The sequence below is a fragment of the Colletotrichum higginsianum genome (genome assembly GCF_001672515.1).
Source record: "Colletotrichum higginsianum IMI 349063 chromosome 7 map unlocalized unitig_7, whole genome shotgun sequence".
NCBI lineage: Eukaryota > Fungi > Ascomycota > Sordariomycetes > Glomerellales > Glomerellaceae > Colletotrichum > Colletotrichum higginsianum.
In genome coordinates, this window is record NW_017263917.1 from 914272 (window position 1) to 934664 (window position 20393).

Sequence of the window (20393 nt, forward strand, 5' to 3'; positions counted from 1 at the left end):
GCTGCACGATGAAGCAAGTTACCGCCTTCGGTAACTGTTAGGCGAGTGCGACGCAATGGTCTTGGGCCCTTATCTCGGGTTCAAGTCGGCGAATTACTCGACGGCGGCATCAAACTCACCATCATCACCTCTCCCTCGCTCTCGGTGATTGTAAGTCTTTACTTGAACCTCAAGAAGCTATGTCTCCACAGCAGGACGAAATAAGAGGGGATGCACGGAAGGAGATAGATTGAGGGAATAGGATATTCATGGGGAAGCATGTGACACTCACGGGATTCCTGGTCATCTACCAGAAAAAGCCATGTAGCGAGCAGAGTTATCCGCAATGCCGGGTATCCTTGTGATACGTAGACACCGGGGAATGTTAATATATTCAATGAGGATGGTTGGGACGGTTGAATACTCTTTCCAACTAAATTCAGGACCTTTCGTGAACCGCAATTGGTGGCTGACAACATCTAGTTCAATCTTTTTGCTTTGCCTTTCAGGGTGAAAGTGAGGAACTGGTCGTAACGTAACTCGACATGATGACCGAGGCTTTTTTTTTTCTCGGATTTTATTTTTATTTTTAATAGCCTGATAACTTGGCTGATGACCAGAGTGGATGATAGGCATTCATCCAGATGGAATCAAGTCCTGGTGGTGATTGGTATTCATGAAAAAGGCGGAACGTTCACCCTCGTCACCGAGATTGTGCTCCCTTATGCGCCCCTAGTATTGTAAGTCAGCTCAAGTAGCGAGGTTTCCGTCTTGGAAACAATAAAAAAATAAAATAAAAATAAGGCAACTCGGAACAAGGATGAGAACATGACGGGGCGTTCTCGTTAGTGAGGTCGATTTTGGACTATGACTGATTGTAAGAATGAGGTGGAGTTAGGGCGAACCTGGACTTTTCCTCACCGATGAGGCAATGCCACTTTGGACCAAGCCCCCCTCTAGCCTCATCAAACAGTGAACGAAATTACGGAAAGCAAGCATTCGCTCCCTGGGTCACCGAATATTCGCATCAAAAGATGGGCGCAATTGTGCTCTTCTCGATGAGCTGTATGATGACACTGTGAGGCATCGTCGAAACTTATAAGACAGTAAGGTGGTCCGCCAGCTTCAAGAACAACAAACAACAATCTCATCAGCAACTCGGAGACTCCGAACGCACTCGGCACACCAATCCTCCTCCAACGCATTCGACACTTACATCTTCGAAGCACCTCGAAAACCCGCAAACATGCCACGCGCCCATGCCCCGAGAACCAGGACGAAGGTGGTGTGGTTCTGTGTGAGTTCAAGGGCCTCCAAGCACCTCCCAGATCTTGACTAACGCACTCTTTCCACCATTTAGCACAAATGCGGTAACGGGCCGAACAACTACAGCCTTGACGAGTATTGCCCCTACTGTCAGAAGAGAAGATGCCATCAGTGCACAGTCCAGGAGATTCAAGTGCGCGTCGACCATTAGGTGAGTCCCGCAGTGGTAACACCCTGATCCAGAGGGACGAACGGTTCGCTAATTCGTCATTTACCAGACTGCCGCGCATTCATTGGCGGCCAACAAGCCCGTCCCGGCTCGCTATTAACAAAAAAAGCATCGAATCAACCAAGTCCACAAGTATGATCACAGGAAGAAGAATAGATGAGAAAGAGGAGGAATAGACTCCCACTGGATGCCTCACAGCCCATCGCCGCATCAATAACCCAATCATTACAAGAAGCAACAAGAGATACCCCCCTCCCTCTATCACTGGAACCCGTCGCGCGTCATACATCGTAGAGTTAGAAACCACCCATAGATAGGAGCCCTCCCAATTAGAACAAATTACGACCCCCCCCCTCCTTTCTGTTTCGTCTTCCTGGTGATTGAAAGATCTAAGATAGTAGACTGCGGATGTGTGGCTGGTGCCCCTTAGCGGCGGTCGCCTCGTCCCCAAAAGGAAGTGTGTTGTTGTGTTGTGAGCGATGAAGCTCCGAGAGCTCGGGATGACGACGGAGTGCCCCACTTTGGCGCCGCCGGTGTGCTCTCACCTGGGTCGCGGACAACGGCGCATTGGCTCCACCCGAGAGGAGACTAGAGACGCCTTACTTACAGATTTTAGCCGCGCTAAATTGACCCGCTCCGAGGGGGCGCCCTGGTCATCACGGCCGGGAGGAGAATAATAGCGTTGGAGATGAAAAGGAGAAGGAGAAGGAGGGGATGGACGTTGGACGTTTACCGATTATGGGTGCTCAGAAAGGGCGGTTGCTATTGGCTGGCTGGTGAGTTTTGAGCCGCATGTCTCCTTCGGCTGAGAGGCGAGGCGAGGCAAGTGCGACAATCGCAAGAGAAATAGAGAGGGGGGGAGAGGGTGGGGAGAGGGAGGGAGTTTGCAGGGCCACGCAGCCAGTAGGGCTAGCGATGGCAAGAGCCGCCAACTTCTTCTGACAGTGGACGTTGACAGGCGTGAATCGGCAGCCATTTGATCGGAAACTCCACTCTGAGGCGCCGTTGCCCGACGGTGCCCCCAAACCCAGCGGGCCCCACCTTTCGACTTTCAACAGCCACAACCCCCCCCCCGCCCGCCTCAACTTCCTGGGCCAAAAGCTGGGCGACCACAAATCATTCCAAGCCAGCCAGGATAAGAGGAGGAAGAGGTGAGAAATGTACTCACAATGAGACAAGGAATGACGAACGCCGGGAAAAGGTACAGAGGCCGGAAGGTGCAAAGGATCGAAAATGCGTGCCTTCCCCTAGATACATGCAGTGCAATAATGTTTCTATATCTCTAGTATTTAATATTCCGCTTGCCCAAAAAATCCTAAGGTACGTGAGGTGCTCGACTGAAGCTCCTCACCCCTCCTCCTCCAACTCCTCTTCCTTCTCAGATCCAGCGGGTCACTTTACCTTTTCCTAATGCGCACAGCCACCTCTTTCCTGTGCCTCGCTTACGCCGAGCAGAGAAAGACCATGTTCTTGTCGAACATTCGGTAAGGTCATTAGCTCAAGTTCCCTTTCTCAGCATCCAATCGTCGCCTCGGCGCCCTTGACGTTGCCGCCCCCCAAGAGTCAGCCATCTAACTCACTCATGGGACTCAGTCTCCGCCGTTGCGGTCTGCTTACAGCCTCACAGTCCCCGCCGCCCGACACTAGATCAAGGGGAACTCGCACCATCCCGTGGCATATCATGACTTCATCATTAAACATGTACTTTGTGTGTATTCGGGTGGCTCGCATCCTGCCATGATCCGAAAGCGAATGATGGCGGTACAAGGAGTAATATGCCCGCCCAGTAGCTAGTGCTAACCACCACGAGGACGACGGTGGGAAAATATGGTTAGACCTTGCAATGGCGGCAAGTTTCGGTTCCGTCGACCGTCTACAGCAAAATCTGCTAAGGAGATAAAACAGATAAAAAAAGATAAAAGGTAAAAATTGTCCGACTGCCTGACTTCCTGTTCGGAAGAATACCGACGGTCGCCAGGGCTCAAACATCCATCTCCGCATTCCACCACTCCTGTCATCACCTCTTCGTTCGTTCGCCCGTGTACGATGATGCCCCTCCATCCCGTAGTGTACAATGCCTCCATTTCGCCTGTTGAATGACCGAAAACACCTTGCGAACGCCTTACATCCAGACCGCCCTCGTTTGTTGACGTCAAGATTCAATTATAATGGATGGGCACGAATGATACAGTGCCTCATGCAGCGTGGCCCACGTCTCCTCTCACTCCTAATCTTGTCGGGCCGTGATGGTGGCCTCGGGATTCACGAGCTCGGGGCTCACAAGCCGAATGGTGGACCCCATGGAAAGCTCCTCCAGTGCGTTGCGCGACGCCTTGCTCAAGCTCCGGTGGAGCTTGGACATCTTCTTCGGCGCCGCATCATCGTCGTCCTCTGCTCCCGCAGCTACAATGGTCATGCTCGGTGCCCGGCTCGTCGTCTTGGGCGATCCCTTCCCGTATGTTTTGAGCACCTTGCCAGAGCCCGACTTACGGACTGCCGTGGCCTTGCGCGCGGGGTGGGGCGCAGTATATATCTTGTTTGGCGTGGATTTCTTCGCAGTCGCCTTGGTGGCCTTGGCAGGCGTGTTCGTCTTCGTCTTGCTCGTGCTGCTCAGAATTGCCATGGCCGACACACGTCTCTTAACCGTCGCCGCGCCCTTGGCGGCGGCCGCCTTGGTGAGAAGGCTGGTCGAAGAGAGTGACTGTCGCACTCCCTTGGCGGCCTTGATCTTGCGCTTCTTTGCCGAGCCGTCGTTGTCACCGTCGTTGCCGACCAACGTCTCAATCTTGCGCTTACTAGCCTTGACAGCGCTTTTGACGACGGCCTTGAGAGTCGACTTGGGAGGCTTGGGCTGTTTGACTTCCTGAGGCTTCGGCCCCAATATCCCTCGACAGTTCGGCGCGCCGCAGAGGCAAGTCTGGACGTTTTCGTCACTGAAAGGACTAAAGTTGTAGTCGTAAGTGAGCTCCTCGCCCGTCATGATGGGCTTGTCTCCCGCGAAGAGTGCCATCCTTGGCTGACCGGATACGATCCATTTAATCATCCGGCAGTTGGGGGCACACGAGTGGTTCACGAAACGGGCAATACTACCCTTAGTAGCGTCGATGATCATATTCTGGTCGAAGCTCATAAGGTAGTAGCACTGACGCTGCGTTAGCGTTACTCATCAGAATAGAAGCCAGCGAGTCCCCGCCTACCTTGTTGTTCTTGTACTTGTTTTCCATGCGTTCGGAGCACTCCTCGTCCGTGATGATCTCACCCGTGTACTCCATGATGATCTGATTGGATTCGAAGCATCTGTTGGCGCGGATGCCGTAGCCACGATCAGGCGTCTTGATTACCTCGACGCCGACGCGGTATTTGCCACCCCCTACTCTCCTGTCCTGGAGATCGGCGAACGCGCGGTTTGTGCAATGCTCCCGGCCTACGTTGCAGTTCTTGTCGTCGCACTCGTACAGCATGATTCGGTTCTGGCAGTCCTCACCGCAACCGTCTTCGACCTTGCAAACGCACTTGGACTGGTCAAGGAAGTGTGGCGTCTTCTTCCATAAAGAATGCGACTCTCCAATAAAGCGATCTATGGCCATGTTAGCAAGGAACAGCAAGTAGGGGGTTGGGAATCCAACTCTTGGTGAGCTTCCGGAACTCGTCAGGCTTCGGCTGGCCCGGCGGCAGAGGATTGCAGACATCGAACGGCAGCTTGAAGTCGCGGCCGCTCAGAAGCAGTCGCAATCCGTTGAACATGGGCAACGGCAGGGCCTTGTTGGAACGGCCATAGTTCTTCAGCTCCGGGGTCTGCGCGAGCTTCTTTTGCTCAGCGGCTGAAAGACCCTTAGTCAGATCCGAAGGGGTCGCTTGACCGGCATACAGTCCGCGATCGAGGTACTTCTTGTTTCGCCTTGTCTTTTTGGCCTGCGCTTCAGTAGCTTGCTCGGGCTTCTCCTCTGCTTCCTCCTTCTTAGTCTCGAGCGGCTCTGATTTGGCCTTCTTGGACGGCGGTGCAGGGATGTTGCCATTCTCGTCCAATATTACGAGCTTTCCGTTAGACCAGACCGTTCTTATAACGGGCTTATCGTCAATGCCGGCGAATTCCTTCGTGTCCCGGAGGCGGAGCAGCTCGCGGGGAACCTTGGCCATGCTCTTTTCGAAAGTCTTACGGCTCCTTTTTCCGAGGTTAGACACCTTGGTCGCAAGGTTCTCAACAGGCGTGCCGATGAGACGCGCCGTATGGCGGGTGATGCGAGAGGTATCTGCCTTTTCCATCTTTGTCTTCTTCGGGCGCGGGGTCTTCAGGTCTCCGATGGACCATTGAAGGTTCAACGCGTCAATGCCGTCACGGACGAGGTTGCCGGCAACGCGCGCGACATCGTCAGCATTGGTGTCGGCATTGAGGCCAGGTCTAATGGGTGTCGCGCCCGAAATGGTCCTGCGCCGGTCTGCGACGTCGTCGCCCTTGGCGCGTCGTTTGCCGCGGTTTGCTGTGCCGCTCAGTTGTGACAGATTGTACGTTTGCTTCCCAGAGCATGATCGGCGAGGTCGTCCTTCGGACTGAGGTTCCGGTGGTGTTTCGCGTGCTGATTCGGCGGCGATGGCATCAGGGATTTCGATGTGGGCCTCGATCTGGGCTTCAATACGGGTTTCGATACGGGTGTGGGTTTCGATTTGGGCTTCGGATTCGAGAATGACGGGAACATCGTCTAGCTTGGGACCATCCGAGGCCTGGCTGGCGATGTCAGAAATGCTGGTAGGGGGTGTCGAGCTCGAAGACGCGATGTTGGAAGAACAGTCGGTAGCGGCAGCGGACATGCCGCTCTCGCTGGGAAAGAGAGACATATTGGGTGAAAATACCCAGTCTCGACGCGACTTTGAACTTTTCGATGGTCCGTCGAGCGTCTGAGAATCGGTAGGGTCGAAATGCGACGCGTTCCAGGACGGGTTGCGCGTGGGTGTGAGGTGGTAAGAAAGTTGGGGTGGGAGGTCCAGAGAAGTTCCAGACACGAAAAGCGAGAGGGATTAGACCGCGGACCAGGGTGTGTGCGGAAACGGTTCCCCCAGGCACGCAGATTTGGGCTCTTAGCTTACTGGCCGGGCATTGAGTGGCAACCAGGTAAAAAGTATCCCCCGAGGGAGTTTTGGTATGCAAGGTACCTCTGCTCTTGTGTGCTGCAGCAAAGCGCAGACGCGTGGAAAGCGGAGGGAAAAGGGGGACAAGGGAAACCCGAAGAAATGGTTTGGTGGAAAAAGTCAAAAAAGGGTCAATATCGATTGATTACCCAAGGCGAACGGTCGTTTGCTTGTAGAATGAGGAAATCTGTGGCTGGTTGGTTTTTTCTTCTTCTGCTTCTTCTGCTTCTTCTTCTTCGTCTTCCGTCAATAGGCGCAGATCATTTTCCGGTGAGAGTGCGCTTGGGAGTGACAAGGTGGATAGATGGGTAGAAGACGTTTGCGAGGTAAGTAGTAATATAACGGCAGGGTGCAAATATGAGAAGTTCGGTGAAGGAAGCGAGGTGAGATGGACGGGTGAGACGCAAGAGACACCGGGTGAGTGCGTGTGAGACGAGAAGATCCGGGCACAGGAGACAGCAGAATGGATGATGGCTTGGGGAAAGTTCCGTTCCGTTGCCGAGTGTCGTGTCGTGTTGAGTTGAGTTGAGGACAGAGCGCGGCGAGTGGGGACGCGACGGAATTGATTGATTTGATGGATCAAGTCGACGTGGTTGAACCCCCCGTAGTATCCGTAGATTGACGGTATTGCTCGCTTGTTCTGTCGACCTGATTAATGCTGTGTTTGCTCGCTCTCGACTGAGCTGCGTCGGCCTGCTTGAACCGGCCGCTCCCCTGTCGGACTCGTCGTGTTTTCTGGATGCCCGCGGGATAAAAGGGGGGGGGGGGGGGGTTGAGTGCAGGAGTCAACTCGTGAAAGTTGATGTCAACGGCAAAGGTCCGCGGAGAAGATGTGCTCGAGAACGTCGGGTGCGCAAGAGAGGGGGTTAGGGAGGGAGGGAGAGGGAGAGGGAGGAGGGAGGGAGAGGGAGAGGGGAAGACAGAGATGGAGATAGATGGAGAAGGGAAACAATTTGGAAAGAGAACGTGCTCTACGATAGATTGGGTTGCAGTGGTGAGGAACCGACCGCGCTGACCCTTTGTGCCTTTGTGTGTAGAGAAAAAGTGCGAACACTTGTCTGGCGTGCTGGGTCAGACGCCGCGCTTTGCTTTCTACCAAGGTTGTATGGATGATTGGCTTCTGGGCCGGCCTCTTCTGCTCCCGTCTTCCGTGGACTACGGAGAGGGGGGATAAGGGTTGGGATTGGGATTGCGGACGTGAACGTGGACGTGGGCGTGGAAGCGGATGAACGTGTCCTGGCCTCTCTTCGGGTCTCGTCTCTTTTTTGGACATGGGAAGAGCTAAAAGGTAAACAGACCCTGGTCCGTGTTGTGTTGCGTGCGAGTGAGTGAGTACGTCTCCTCATATGATGTCTTCCTATCCTGTCCTCGACTGTTTTCCACTGCCCTTTCCCGTCCTCGTTCGTTTTGCTCCTCCTCCCTCTTCCTACCTATACCATTGCTTCCCTCATCCCGCTGACTGCACTCTAGTCAACTTCACGACCGGATAACCCGAGGCACCCAGACGAGTGAAGTTACACACAGCGAGACGCATCACTCTAGCCTGTACTGCCGCGCTTCTGTAGACTCTAACTCCGCCACAAGTCTCTCTGAAATCCCAAGGTGTTATCTGGTTGCGCTGTGTCTCTTCTCGGGCCACCTCCTGCTTTTCGCCGCCACCGCTGTGCTGAGCCTCGCCCCAATTCAGGCATGGTGGGCAACACCAACCCAAAAGTGCATCCTCTCGACATCTCAGGCTAGCCTTCACCAATGGCCCTGCGGGTCAGAACGGCACAGTTCGAATTTGCGAGTATATGGGCTCCATCGGCCGTCCCAGGTTTACAAAAGTCGAAGAGGTTGTCAGACTTCGATATTGGCGTCCCCCAGCATGGCATAACCACTTCTCCAAGCATCCGTGATGATTCTCGTTCACTGGGTGACTATGCGTAGTTCTAGTCAGGAGGTTAAGGCCAATGCCGTCTGGATACTGCCGACTATAGAAGTTCCATGTGGCTCCATACGATTGTGACGCCATGGGCAGATCCTCGAGTCGCATGTCGCACCCTTAGTCAACCCCTTAAGGCAGACCAGATAATCGAGCTCAGCTATATTCGGTCATCTATTCATACAAATTATTTCATCAAGTTACTGTACTTCTATCAAAAATTTTTTTTTGTCACTCCGCCTGTGTGTATCATCACCTTCCCATGTGAAGCCCAGAGTGAGCCTTTCGGAATGTATCGTCGGAGAGCTCGAAAGGAAAGGTCCGACGACTGAAGATGACCGCCTGCGTTTTCAATTATGGAAATGATTGAATCGGTAACGATGGCCATTATGAACGTCTATAAAGGTGATTCTGTTTGGTCTGAGAGGCACATCTTCACGAAGAGCAACAGTAGCATTGGGGAGTAGATGCAGATACAGTGTGTCATATTGACAGAACTACTATCATACCGTTTCGAGCACTCTTCATTCTCTCGTACAAACCATAGGTGTCCAACAGTCGCTGTCTGGAGCTATCTACGATGAGATGCGGCAGTTGCAATCATTCGAGCTGCTCGGTGATATGATCGTGAACTGGCACGTCATTCCCTACACGCCGTCCCACACTGTCGGCGACACAAGTCAAATTCTCATCGGCACAAGTACACACCTTATAAAGAATTCTGCCATTACCATCATCATCTACGTTGTCGTCCTGGCTTGTCAGATCGCATCCAGCACGGCGTCACATTACAACGCCAGTACCAGGCGAATCGCAGGTTGAGAGCATCCCACCCCCAACTCTTCAGGCGTATGCAGTCACCCTGTACGTAGGTTTTCAGCTATTTGTTCGTCTCTTGATGACCTCGGGCGACAGACAGTCTTGGGATTCCCTCGTTGTGATGAGTTCGTGTGTGACGATGCGCGATAGCTATTTAGGTATCCTGATACCGTTCTTCTCAGCTGGTGCTGCTCCCCTAAACACACCCCACGGAATGCGATGGGGGTGGACGAGCTACAAAGTCTGCAAAGATATCACTCTCAAGACCGCATACATGCTATCCACCTGCGCTGTCAGCTTATCCCTCTACCTCCGAGAAAATCTCCGTCTCAGATGGCAATCAGAACCAAGACAATGCCCGGACGGTTGATAAGAGGGGGCTGTTTAGGCGAGTCATTCAGCTTCAGCTTGCACGAACTATAAGATGGACGGAACGATGGCCAAATTGACCAATGCGACAACCTAGGGTATTGATGCCTTCTTCATTACTTACAGCCTTCGTTCCTCTGTACGGTCTTTCCTGCCCATCCTCTGCTCTCTTCTCTTCTCTTCTCTTCTCGTCCCATTCTGCTCTAAATTGGAGAAGGAATGAAAAATAATTGAATCCTCGAAGCGGAATACCACGAACACACACAAGGGTATTATGGCAAGACACGCAAGGAAAAAGGAATTTAGTAATCACAGGCCAACTCCAATTTTCCCATATCCCACTGGGAGAAGAAACACCGTAAGTGGTGGCCACGAACTCAGGTATGTTTGTAACACAGCTCCGCAGCAGTCTCGTCGACCTAAATGCACTGACTGAAGCCGCGAAACCAACCATTCCCATAACAGGATTCCGAACCAGGGGAAGGGCGAATCGGGAAGGACAAAAAGGCACAACGAAAGAAAAGTAAGACAAGACAGGCCAGTACTGTCAGCACTGTCGCTTAGGTAGCGACGGGCTTTGTCTCTTCCTTGGCCTCTGCCTTATCGGTAATGTTCAGGTCGGCAACGTTGGGAACTTCTGTTTTCTCGGACTCAGCGGGCGCGGCGGGGGCAGCTTCGGGCGCTATCTCCGGCTGGGAAGCGGCAGCGGACTCGCTAGTCGCAACGGCGGGAACGGCGGCGGCCTCAACAGCTTTGGTCTCGGCCGACTTGGCCTCGGTGACAGGGGCGGGAGAAGCAGCGACCGTAGCCGGAGAAGCAGCAGCAGCAGCCGCCGGAGCAGGGTCGGCGTCAGTGATAGAGTTCTCGGTCGGGACAGCAGCTTCCGCGAGCTTGACGGTCTGGCCGGTAACTTTGATGCCCTCGCCGTTTCCGCCGTAATCCTTGGGAAGCGAGTCCTTGTAAGCGGGGAGCTCCGCGGCAAGTTCACTGCCATAACCGAGGGGATGAAACTTGGCGATGGTCTTGGGTGCCAGGAAGACTTTCATGGCCTTGAAAACCCAGCCCATGAGGGCAGGGATGTTGACAAAGTACTTGTGAGCGAGGAGTTCGGGGTAGGCCATGGCAAAGATCCTAATCGTCTCCGATGAGGCGGCCTTGACGGCGGGATCCATGCGCAAAAAGCTGACGTTGAGGTAGTCATGGACCTGGATCATTTGGTAAGGGTCCTCGCCGCCATCGGGAATGGGGGTCTGGACCTTGTCCAGGCCCAACTTGCGAACACTAAACTCCATGAGAGCAGCGCGCCACTTAATGAACCTATGAAGTGTGTTAGTCGGTGGTTCAAAGCTTCACTTTGGACAGGAGGTTTCTTCAAGTTATGGGATCAGTACTCACTCATCAACGTTGCCAAAAGTAGCCTTCTTGTCCTTGACGGCTCCGTAGATGTTCCAGGTAATGATCGTCTCCTTGCCTTGAGAGTCCTTGTGGGTAGTGATGTAGCCGAGCTCGTCAAACTTCTTCTTGTCGAAGGATACCTCGTCAAGCAGCTTGCCGGGATTGGTATCACGGCGCCAGACCAGGGCTTTCTGGAGCTGATCGGCAGCCTTGGAGACATCGTCGTCGTTGGCGCGGAGGAACTTCTGCAGGACGACGGTGGTGGGGACGTGAGTGATGTCGGAGAGCTGAACACCCCACATCTCCTTGTGCTTGGCTGCGCTCAGAATGTTGGGCAGCTTCTCAAAGAGGGAAGTGAGAGGAGTCTGTGTCTTCTCGACGGGGTTTTCGGAAGCAGGCTTCTGCTCGGCATTTGACTCTGTCTTTTGGCCGGTGGGAGTGGCCTGGTCGGTCTGCTGCTGTTGCTTGACAATAGCAGTGGGCTCAGGGGCAGCAGCAGGAACCGAAGTCGGGTCCGCGGCAGGCGCAGCCGCGGCAGGCTGAGACTCGGGAATGGCAGCCGGCGCAGGTGCGGCAGTTGGGGCAGGTGCCGCGACGGCAGTGTCGGTAGTCTGAGCAGACATGATGGGCCAAGACACTTCTCAGGTGAGACGAATCTGGGTGTACGATGAGTATGTGGACGTGCGTGTGTGAAAGTGAAGAAGGCGTTGAGCGCGTGGGGTTTCGAGTGACAGGTCCTTGGGTGGTTTATTTGTTCGGGGGGAGAGGGGTGGAACGGCAGGTTATTTTCTACCCATATGCGACAGCCGAGTAGGTGATTTGTGCGTGCGTAAGGTATGTATGTATGTGAAAGCGTATGGACGTGGGTGCGTGCCTTGTTGTTGGGGATGCCGATTTTTCAAGTGAGCGTGTTGGGCGAGGCAGGTACGACCAAGGAAGAGCACGGAGTAAATGAAGAGGAAGGCGCGCGGGTTCTAAAAGTAATCTGATGGACGCGGCAGGCGGCAGCAACAAACAGACCACACACACATAGGTAAGTAGGCACAACAGCAACCAGTCAGCGACCTTGAGGAGGGAGGGGGTCGTCTGCGGCAACGGCGACGACAACGGGAATGGAACCCTCCTTTTTCGAGGATCCGTATGTACCTTACCTCACTCATATCTTGGGTATCTGCAGTATCCGTCTCTGTACTTTGTACCCTCACCCTCACGCTCAAGCTCTCGCGGCTTATTTTCACTCTTATGCTCCGTGCGTTGCTTCCGGGGAACTCGAGGTACCAATCCAGTCTGCAACCATGTATTTGACTTACAGTCTATCCACCCCAATTCAACCTACCTTCAATCCAATTCGAATTCGAAATGATCCAACGGGTAACTGGGCTGGGGGCTTGTTCGGCATATTCTGTGGCCTGTGCAGACGGGAAAATAGAGTGGGGACAGACCCCCCTTTTTCCAAAGTGATTTGCGCCCTCTGTTTCGATAATCGATGGTGTTTGGATGGGGCCCTAGTCCTGACATGTTACTTGTACCAACAAGCACTAATTGATTCTTTGATGACTAGGATCTCGAGCTTTCTCGGTTTCTCATAGTGATCAAGGCCATTCTCTGTGTGGAAAAAGCCGTTTCTACCACATCCCATGTCGCCCGGGACGCACGGCTGGACCAGTAGCGGATCAATGCAGTCTCGCCGGCTGTAGTCGAGATACAAAAGCCCCGGTACTTGGACCCAGGTCGGCGAAATAATTACAGTAGGCACTTCACCTGCCTCTGGCCAGACACACATGATAGAACAACCTTTGTCGACCGCCGTGTCTCATCAGACTCGCCCTGCTCCCCATTTTCCAGCCTGCGGCGGTGCATCCAAGCCAATCTGCCCCGCCGCAATAAGCCTCGCCGGGTGTCCCGCCATCTAGCTGTCCGCCTTGCATCGCATCGCCAGTGTTTCAAGGGGGTTGCTACTTATCTCTGACACGAGATGAAGAATCTCATCGCTGTTGGTGCAAAGCTTTCCAAAGTGCCAGTCACAATGCGAACCATCTTAGAAGCTGAGCCGCTGAAAAAATAGTCTGCATACCTCAGTACTCTGTATCGACGAAGGGAAGAAACAAGGCCCCGCCGATTGGTTCGCGTCTGTCCCTGCCAAAGACCAAACAAAGAAAACGAATGAATGATACCACTACATTACCTACCCAAGGTAGGTAGGTAGGTAGGTACCTTAGGTAGCGGGTGCGCAAAGTGCCTGCTACAACTATCTATGTTAGTACCAGGAGAAGGTTACGGTAGGTAGCAGTAAATTTCGCCCACTGAGGGTCGCCCCATCGACCTGCGCTTGCAGATGATGGACACGTACCTGCAGAACATCTCCACTCGTCGCAGCATCTGGCTGGGCCGCCAACGTGGGGCCCGGCGTCCGTTGCTGCTGACTACTCCGCTTGCCAACTTCAACCTCACCACATAGAACACATCTGTTGTCCAGGCAGCCGAAGCCACGTCCTACTACGTTGTCAAAGGCGTGCGAGCCACACCGCATCCACGAGACGGTTCTGGGAGCGCCGAGACTTCAGCTCAAACAAAGAATCGGGTGAAACGGAACCAGAAGATGCAGGGATTTTCTCAAGAGTCCTTATTGATCGGGTATAGAGAGACCGCCTCGAACCCCTATCTCGCCAACACATCCCCAGAGCCGATCCTTCGTCTGTGAAAGAAACCCCATGGAAGCCATGTCCCCTGGACGTCAGGCTGAGACAAACCAAACAGCCCGGTCTTTCCTCCGAGTCTTGCATCCTGTCCCTGACTCGTCCAACCTCCAAAGAGAAAGCCCAAGAAACAACCACACGAAGCAAATCCGAGAGGAGCTGCCCTCAGATGGGGGGTTCATGATAGCCCCCAGAAATTCAGAATAGCAAAGCAAGAGGTGCAGATTAACATGCGTTCTTCCATTGACGAAGCCATATTAGCACCCCATTCTTGCCCCCTGTTGTTTCCGGGTTGTCGCACTCGACACTACTGTGCAGTAGGAGTCAGCGCGCGACGAAAGATAGACTCCATCGTCTGATACTCGCGCATGGAAAGCTGCGAAAGAGTCATTCCATCGAACTCGGGGCCAGCGGGATGGTTCAGCTCGCGCCAGAAGAAGCCAAAGTAGCCGTCCGTCTGATTGCCGACGGTGCGGGTTTGGACCTTGTCGTGGAACATCTGCATCTCCAGGAAACGGTTGGTCTCCTCGCGGATGATGGAAATGTACCACTGTTGAAGAGAAACTAGTTAGCTCACGCTTACCATCCTTGCCGGCTTCTGCCCTGCCGGGCATTGCAAAGAGAGAAGCGAAGGACTTACCTCGACCACGTCCAAGGGAACGCCCGCCTTGGGGATCAACACGTAGAGGTGACGCCAGGCCTCGGCGAAGCGCGGCTGTCCAAAGGCCCGTTGCTCCATCTCACTCATGTTGACCAGGAAAGCAATGTCGTCCTTCTGGAGAGTCGAGAAACCCTCACAGCGCATCGCCGCATTAACAACTCGCTTCAGCAGACGATGAGTGAGGTTGATCTCGTCGCGTCTCTCCTGAATGCTGTTCGCCAAGATACGGATGAGATCGCAGGTCGCCTTGTGGATTGCGTGACGCTGCTGGATAGTGACGTTCCCCTTCATATGCCAGGGGAACTTACTGAGGGTGCTGACGAGACACTCGAAGGGGCGCTGAGGGCACTCCTTGGAGAAAGGTGACTGTGGGGCAAGTTAGCTACGACCGCATCAACGCTTTGTTCGGTAAAACTTACACGATGCGGGACCTCAACATGCTTTACAAGCATTGTCATTTCCTCGGCAGAGACGAAACCCTTGAAATTGTCCCAAGGCTCCTGGTCGTTGTTAGGGAGGATCTGAGGGTTGACACCGGCCCAGAAGACGCCCTTGGCAGACGGGAATAGGTCCTTCATGAGAGCAGCCTGGCTCGAGAGCTCAATGTCAATGGGGCGCTGGCCGATGCGGGTGGCACGGCCCCGACCAACGTTCTGCTGATATTTCTCGACGGCTTTGGAAGCATCCTCCAGAGTTTGGAACTCGACATAGGCATCCGTCGTCTTGCCGGTGATACGTTCCATGATGATGTGGATGGGCTCCTCCGTGTCGTTGAGGATGCGAGAGTTGCGGCCGAGAACGGCGATGATCTCAGCCCGATTGGTCACGAAAGGAATCTGTTCAAGTGTCAGTCCCGACAAACCTGCCGAGGGTTGCGTCTCGGGGGCTCGCTTACGTTTCCGATCTTGATGACACCTCGAACCACAAAGTGACCGGGGCGGGTAGCAGGCTCGACGAAGGGGAAGTTGGCCTCATGCATGGCAACCTGGGCGGTAGGAAGACCTGTGGGGCCGGCCGTAAGTCTGTTCAACTCTGCCGAACGTTGAGCGCGGATGTAGTCGGGGACAGGTGCACCGCGAGACGCGGCGTTCTGGGGCAGATAGCCAACCTGGTAGGGGACAAGCGCCGCGTTTTCTGAGGCGAGAGGCTGGTAGGTTCCCACTTGCATGTTGGCGAGTGCGTTGCCGTCAATGACGGGATGAGCAAGCATGCCCTGAGAAGCTGGGCCCTGAACAGCCATGATTTGGCCTCCATTGCCGAGGTAGAGCTGCGGAACTTGAAGAGGCTGAGAGCCGCTCGGGGTAGACTCCGAACTGTCATCGCGAGGGAGTTTGTCGTAGTTCAGGGTCTCGCCCGTGGCGCTGGGAAACGCAATCTGTCCGGTCGCGAGCAGGTGGGTGGTGTCTACCTGAGAACCGAAAATGGGCTGCTGAACGGGGCCTCCCTGGGAGGTGGGAACGCTGAACGGGTCTTGGCTGTCAGCCGAAGCCGTGATGGTACCGCTACTCTGGCCCTCCAAGTTGAACTTGGGAGGAGCTCCGAGCCGAGCAAGGTCGATCGTAGTACGTGGCGCGAAGTTGCGAGGCTCCGTCATCAAACCGCCGGCACTGACTCCTTGGAAAGTGTCGCTGCCAGGACTGACGATGTCAGAATGGTTGGCGGATCCGTTTCCTCCTTGCAAGCCACCGTTGTTCTGGCGAACAGGGGTCGGGTAGCCGATATTACCCATGGAGGAACTGCCACTGAGCTGACCATAAGTCGCCATCATGGGAATGGACTGGGTCTGCTGGTAGCCAGCAGAAGCGTTCAGAGAGTTGCTCATTGTAGACTGAGCCGCGTAGCTTCCGTTCTTGGTTGGGACACCAATGTGAGACTCAATGCTGTGTGAACCGTTGGCGAAGTGAATGTGCTTGGGAATATTTGCACGGTTTAGAGTCGTACCGCAACTCTTGGCAGAATCGACAAGTTGAGTTTGAAGGTACTGGGCGTTTTGACAATGGAAGCTAGCCTGAGAAATCGCGTTGCCGGCCAGATGGCTGTAGCCCTTGATGTCAAATTTCGGAGTACCGTCGAGCTCGGCAACTTCAGGCTGATGAACCTGAAAACCAATGTCAGTTCGATATTTCCTAGACGAAACAGAAGAAGAGTAAGAAAAGGAAGAAAAGCCGAAGTCTCTGTACCTCAGATGGGTATACCTCGTTGAAGTTGTGATGAGCGATGGAGGTTTTGGGGGCCCAAGACAAAGATGAAGGATTGAGGTTGGAGGCAGCCTTCCCCTTTCCCTTGCCTTGGCCCTGATCATTGTCTGAGCTGGTGCAGTAGGGGACACCGTCAAGGCGAGCACCGCCAGGCTCCTTGTCGTACTCGCTGTCTTCGACTACCACCTGGGGCAGGTTGCTAGGTGTGAGGCTACCTTGACGAGCCACATCGAGAAGCTGGCTCTGCGTCTCATGATGATCCATCTTGCCTTTCTCACCCATGGGATTGGAGTAGGCCATGATGGATAACGGTCAAGGATATGGACGCTGCTCTTGTGGAAATGTGTTACGCAGGCAATTCGAAATGGTGTACGTAAGAGACAGCAGCTGACTTAAGCCTCCTTAGTGACAGTAGGCGCTCTAGAAGTGTGACATTAGTAACAGTACCTAAGATGCAATGCAGCCTGAAAAGCAAACCCTTGATTTTGTTGAAGTGAGGTGATTTGATGGGAAGTAGAGACAAGCTTTGCAAGCTGCACTAGCAAGACAGTTAATCAATGTAGGAAGATGAGAAAATACGTGCATTAAAAGTGCTAAGGGGATGAAGAGGTCAAACCTTCAAATAACTCAACTGCTCAAGGAAGAGTTAGGAGCGAAGATGAAAACTGCGACTGCAAGTCTCCCGCTCAAGTAATCTGATGCGGTGAAGTCGAGGAAAGGGAACACACTGAAACTGTGTCGGCTGAGGATCGTTTTGCGAACGGGTTCTCTGCAAGATGAGAAGAGCAAGAAGCTCTTGACAAAACCAAGGATCTGAGTTGGTGAGAAAGAGAAAATTTGCAAGGAGGAAAGAAAGACGAGGAGTGGAGCCTGGCAAAAGGAGACCCAAGACCACACGCTCTGCTTAAAGGGAAATGGTGAATAGGGAGTGAGAGGGGAAAAGAGAGTGAAAGAGACAGAGACAGTAAGAGAAAATGTAGGGGGGTAGGTAGTCAGGTAGTAGAGATAAGTTGCCTTTAGAGGCAGGAGCCAAGGTTGAAAACACACTGGTAAGCTTACTGAAGTCCGGCTTTCTGCGACTTTCCGCGCGTGAGGAAGTAAAGCAAAGATAATGATGTTCCAACCTCAGTGATAGAACGTATAGTGCTAGTTGAGAAACTCAGAAGCACGCCAGAGATTTGCACTGAAATCTCTACGTTGGTGTGGTGTAGGGGGAAAAAAGAGAGGTGACAGAGGTGAGATGTGAGCAGCGATTTCGAGGTGAGAACAGTGAAGTTTGTTGTTATAAGGTGGTAAGGCAGGTAGGAGTATGGAAACAGGAAGGTGGGACTAGGACAACAGGTCGTTCTGATTAATCAGTTACAATAAGAATAGTCAACAGGTGGGAAGAAATTATGTGACTTTGTGCGTGTATTCAGTTCCTGTGGTTGGGATGACTGGGATGGAGATGAACGAAGACAGGCGACAAAGATAGACAGTAGGAAATCAAGACAAGGGCATGGAACCTAGAGAACCAACAGAGAAACGTACGAAGGATAGTTTTCAAAACTAACTGCGAAGACTGTTCATCTGTTTGATTTAGCTGGCTTGCCTATTTACTGATCTGACTGAGTATAGACTAAGGCTATCACGTCTGTAGAAGCCGATCCTTCGTGGTTCCAAACAACGTAGCGGCGTTTGGCTGTGCATTGGAGTTGCATCTGAGACTCACATGAAGCAATTCGCTGCTGCAAATGACAGTCAAACAAAACACGTCCCTACCTACAACTGTAGTGATTCATCCGCAAAAAAAGGCGCCTGCCATTACTATGCTGTCCATGCCATGTCTAACAACATACCCCCGCTCCCGTGCTGACATATTGGTTGGATCAAGGCAATGGCGAGCATCATAGCCACCCCAAGGATATCACGAGACGTATACCATTCAGGTCCTGTGATCATATCTGGATTTTGTATCAAGTACAAGGCCCCATGCCGTCGTTTCCACTCGGCTCCGGATTTGCGGATCAATATCCAGGTCGGAACGATTGTGGATCCCGGCATTTCGGCAGCGCTCAAGCCAACATCTCACTCCAAATCATGATTCTAGCCCAGGACTTCAGCGCGGCCGAACATCCGGGTCAAACCGACAGGAAACTCGCCCTCCTATTGCTCAAATTCAACCTCCTGGATTATAAAACGTTTGCTGTGGGGTATTTTAATCGAACTAGGAAAGCAGTCAGTGAGGTCGAAGTACTTTGCTTGGTTCGGAGCACTTACCGGAGTCAGGAAAGATTCAGCAACGAATCTAGCTCTGGCGTTCAACTGCAAGATGTCAGCAACAGTCCTGGTGCTCTGGGCGCCTCAAGGGTAAATACAAAGAGCTTCATCTCCGAAATCTCCTTGTCGACTTCTTCCATAAATTGAATGATAAAGTCCACCAGCTTATGCTTCAGCATCTCCTCAGTGTGGAAGTTGGTAATCAAGAACGAAATGTCGTATCCCTGGCAAGCCTAGTCAGCGTGTCGTTCTACATCCGGAGGCCTTATGCCACGTGGCATTGGGCCTTGCTCGAGCTTGGCCAGGCGGCACTCGGGTACTCTGCATACCTTAATGGGCTTTCTCCGCAGGATGAAGAAAGACTCGGCTCTCTGTGTTAGGAAACGGGTGAACTTGTGGACTAGGATGTGTTCGATCTCGTCGGCCTGCTTGATCTTGATGGATATGCGCACGGAGTTGATGCTCGGCTCGATCAGGACTCGCTCATTCTCGTTTCGGGCGATGGTCAAGGGGGTCAGGAGGACTTCGGGGGAGCTTTGCGCCTCGATCTCGGGGACATTGTGTCGTTCGGCGGTTTGAGAAGCGAAGTTGGACAGCGTCAGGGCGGCCGTTAAACTGCTCCGGACAGCCTGGAGGTAGGGTCGAAGGGATTGAGACTGTGATAGCAATGTCAGTGAGCCGATACTTGATCCGATTGCCAAAGACAGGAGCTGACCATGATGGCGAGACGTGGCCGCGTCCAACCTTTGAGATGCTGAGAGGTTGGAGTTGGATGTTGACCGCGGGGTTCGCGAGGTTGGCTCAGCCGGAAGCCTGACGTTTCGTAGTGGGGCGGGAAGCACCGCCGCAGCTCCACCTCATGGGTCCTAGCTGTCACCGTTTCTTGCTGACTCAGCGCAGCTCTTTCACGTGATTCGAAAGTAAGCTCCTATGCCTACCTAGGTACCTAGATACCTGGTAACTTAAATACCTTGGTAGGTAGTGGCGATCCCCCGCTTGTGCTCTATAGATGCATATATCCGGCAGCTATACATCTGTCTATAGAGGCAGAGATGATTGACTAATCTAGGCTTTAATTCTAGGAAAATGCCATGAAGTAGCAGCCATGAGAGACATCTTGAATCTCAAGATTTCCAGTCTGGACAATTGTAATATTGAACAAAAATAATATTTCTAAAGACATTGAATTGCATTGAATAGGATAAGTAGGCACAATCATAGATGTGGCAAGAGGAAGGTGCAAGGGTATATCGCAATAACCGAATCGGCAGCTGAAACAGACCCTGCAGGTACACCGCTTCCCCGCTAACCTTCCGCATGCCACCATGTACTACTGCCTACCCACCTAAGGTATCTGGACTGACGCAAACCGCCTGGTGCCTTCCCTTCAACAAACTTCTCTTTGATCTGCGCGTTCTCCATTTGGTCTTTTGATCATCAAACCGCACGTATTGATCGGTCTCTCCCTCCCTAT

At 53.1% G+C, this 20393-nt stretch overlaps 4 protein-coding genes across 4 annotated transcripts; all 4 read right to left on the minus strand.

Annotated features, from left to right (window-relative positions):
• Positions 1 to 3701: 3701 nt before the first annotated feature.
• CH63R_09988 (SET domain-containing protein) lies at positions 3702 to 6307 on the minus strand (the record flags this gene model as incomplete). Its single annotated transcript, XM_018304962.1, has 3 exons — positions 3702 to 4616; positions 4672 to 5051; positions 5101 to 6307. 3 exons carry the CDS (start codon positions 6305 to 6307, stop codon positions 3702 to 3704), a joined length of 2502 nt encoding a protein of 833 aa, XP_018154386.1.
• A 3963-nt stretch (positions 6308 to 10270) lies between these two features.
• Positions 10271 to 11728, minus strand: CH63R_09989 (Phosphatidylinositol transfer protein sfh5; the record flags this gene model as incomplete). Its single annotated transcript, XM_018304963.1, has 2 exons — positions 10271 to 11027; positions 11106 to 11728. 2 exons carry the CDS (start codon positions 11726 to 11728, stop codon positions 10271 to 10273), a joined length of 1380 nt encoding a protein of 459 aa, XP_018154387.1.
• A 2380-nt stretch (positions 11729 to 14108) lies between these two features.
• CH63R_09990 (uncharacterized protein) lies at positions 14109 to 16960 on the minus strand (the record flags this gene model as incomplete). Its single annotated transcript, XM_018304964.1, has 5 exons — positions 14109 to 14351; positions 14442 to 14828; positions 14882 to 15298; positions 15358 to 16560; positions 16658 to 16960. The coding sequence occupies 5 exons, from the start codon at positions 16958 to 16960 to the stop codon at positions 14109 to 14111; spliced, it is 2553 nt and encodes an 850-aa protein (XP_018154388.1).
• Positions 16961 to 18857: 1897 nt separating this feature from the next.
• On the minus strand, positions 18858 to 19637 carry CH63R_09991 (Actin-related protein 2/3 complex subunit 4; the record flags this gene model as incomplete). The annotated part of the gene is made up of 5 exons (XM_018304965.1): positions 18858 to 18866; positions 18920 to 18964; positions 19018 to 19143; positions 19249 to 19575; positions 19635 to 19637. The coding sequence occupies 5 exons, from the start codon at positions 19635 to 19637 to the stop codon at positions 18858 to 18860; spliced, it is 510 nt and encodes a 169-aa protein (XP_018154389.1).
• Between the last annotated feature and the right edge of the window lie 756 nt (positions 19638 to 20393).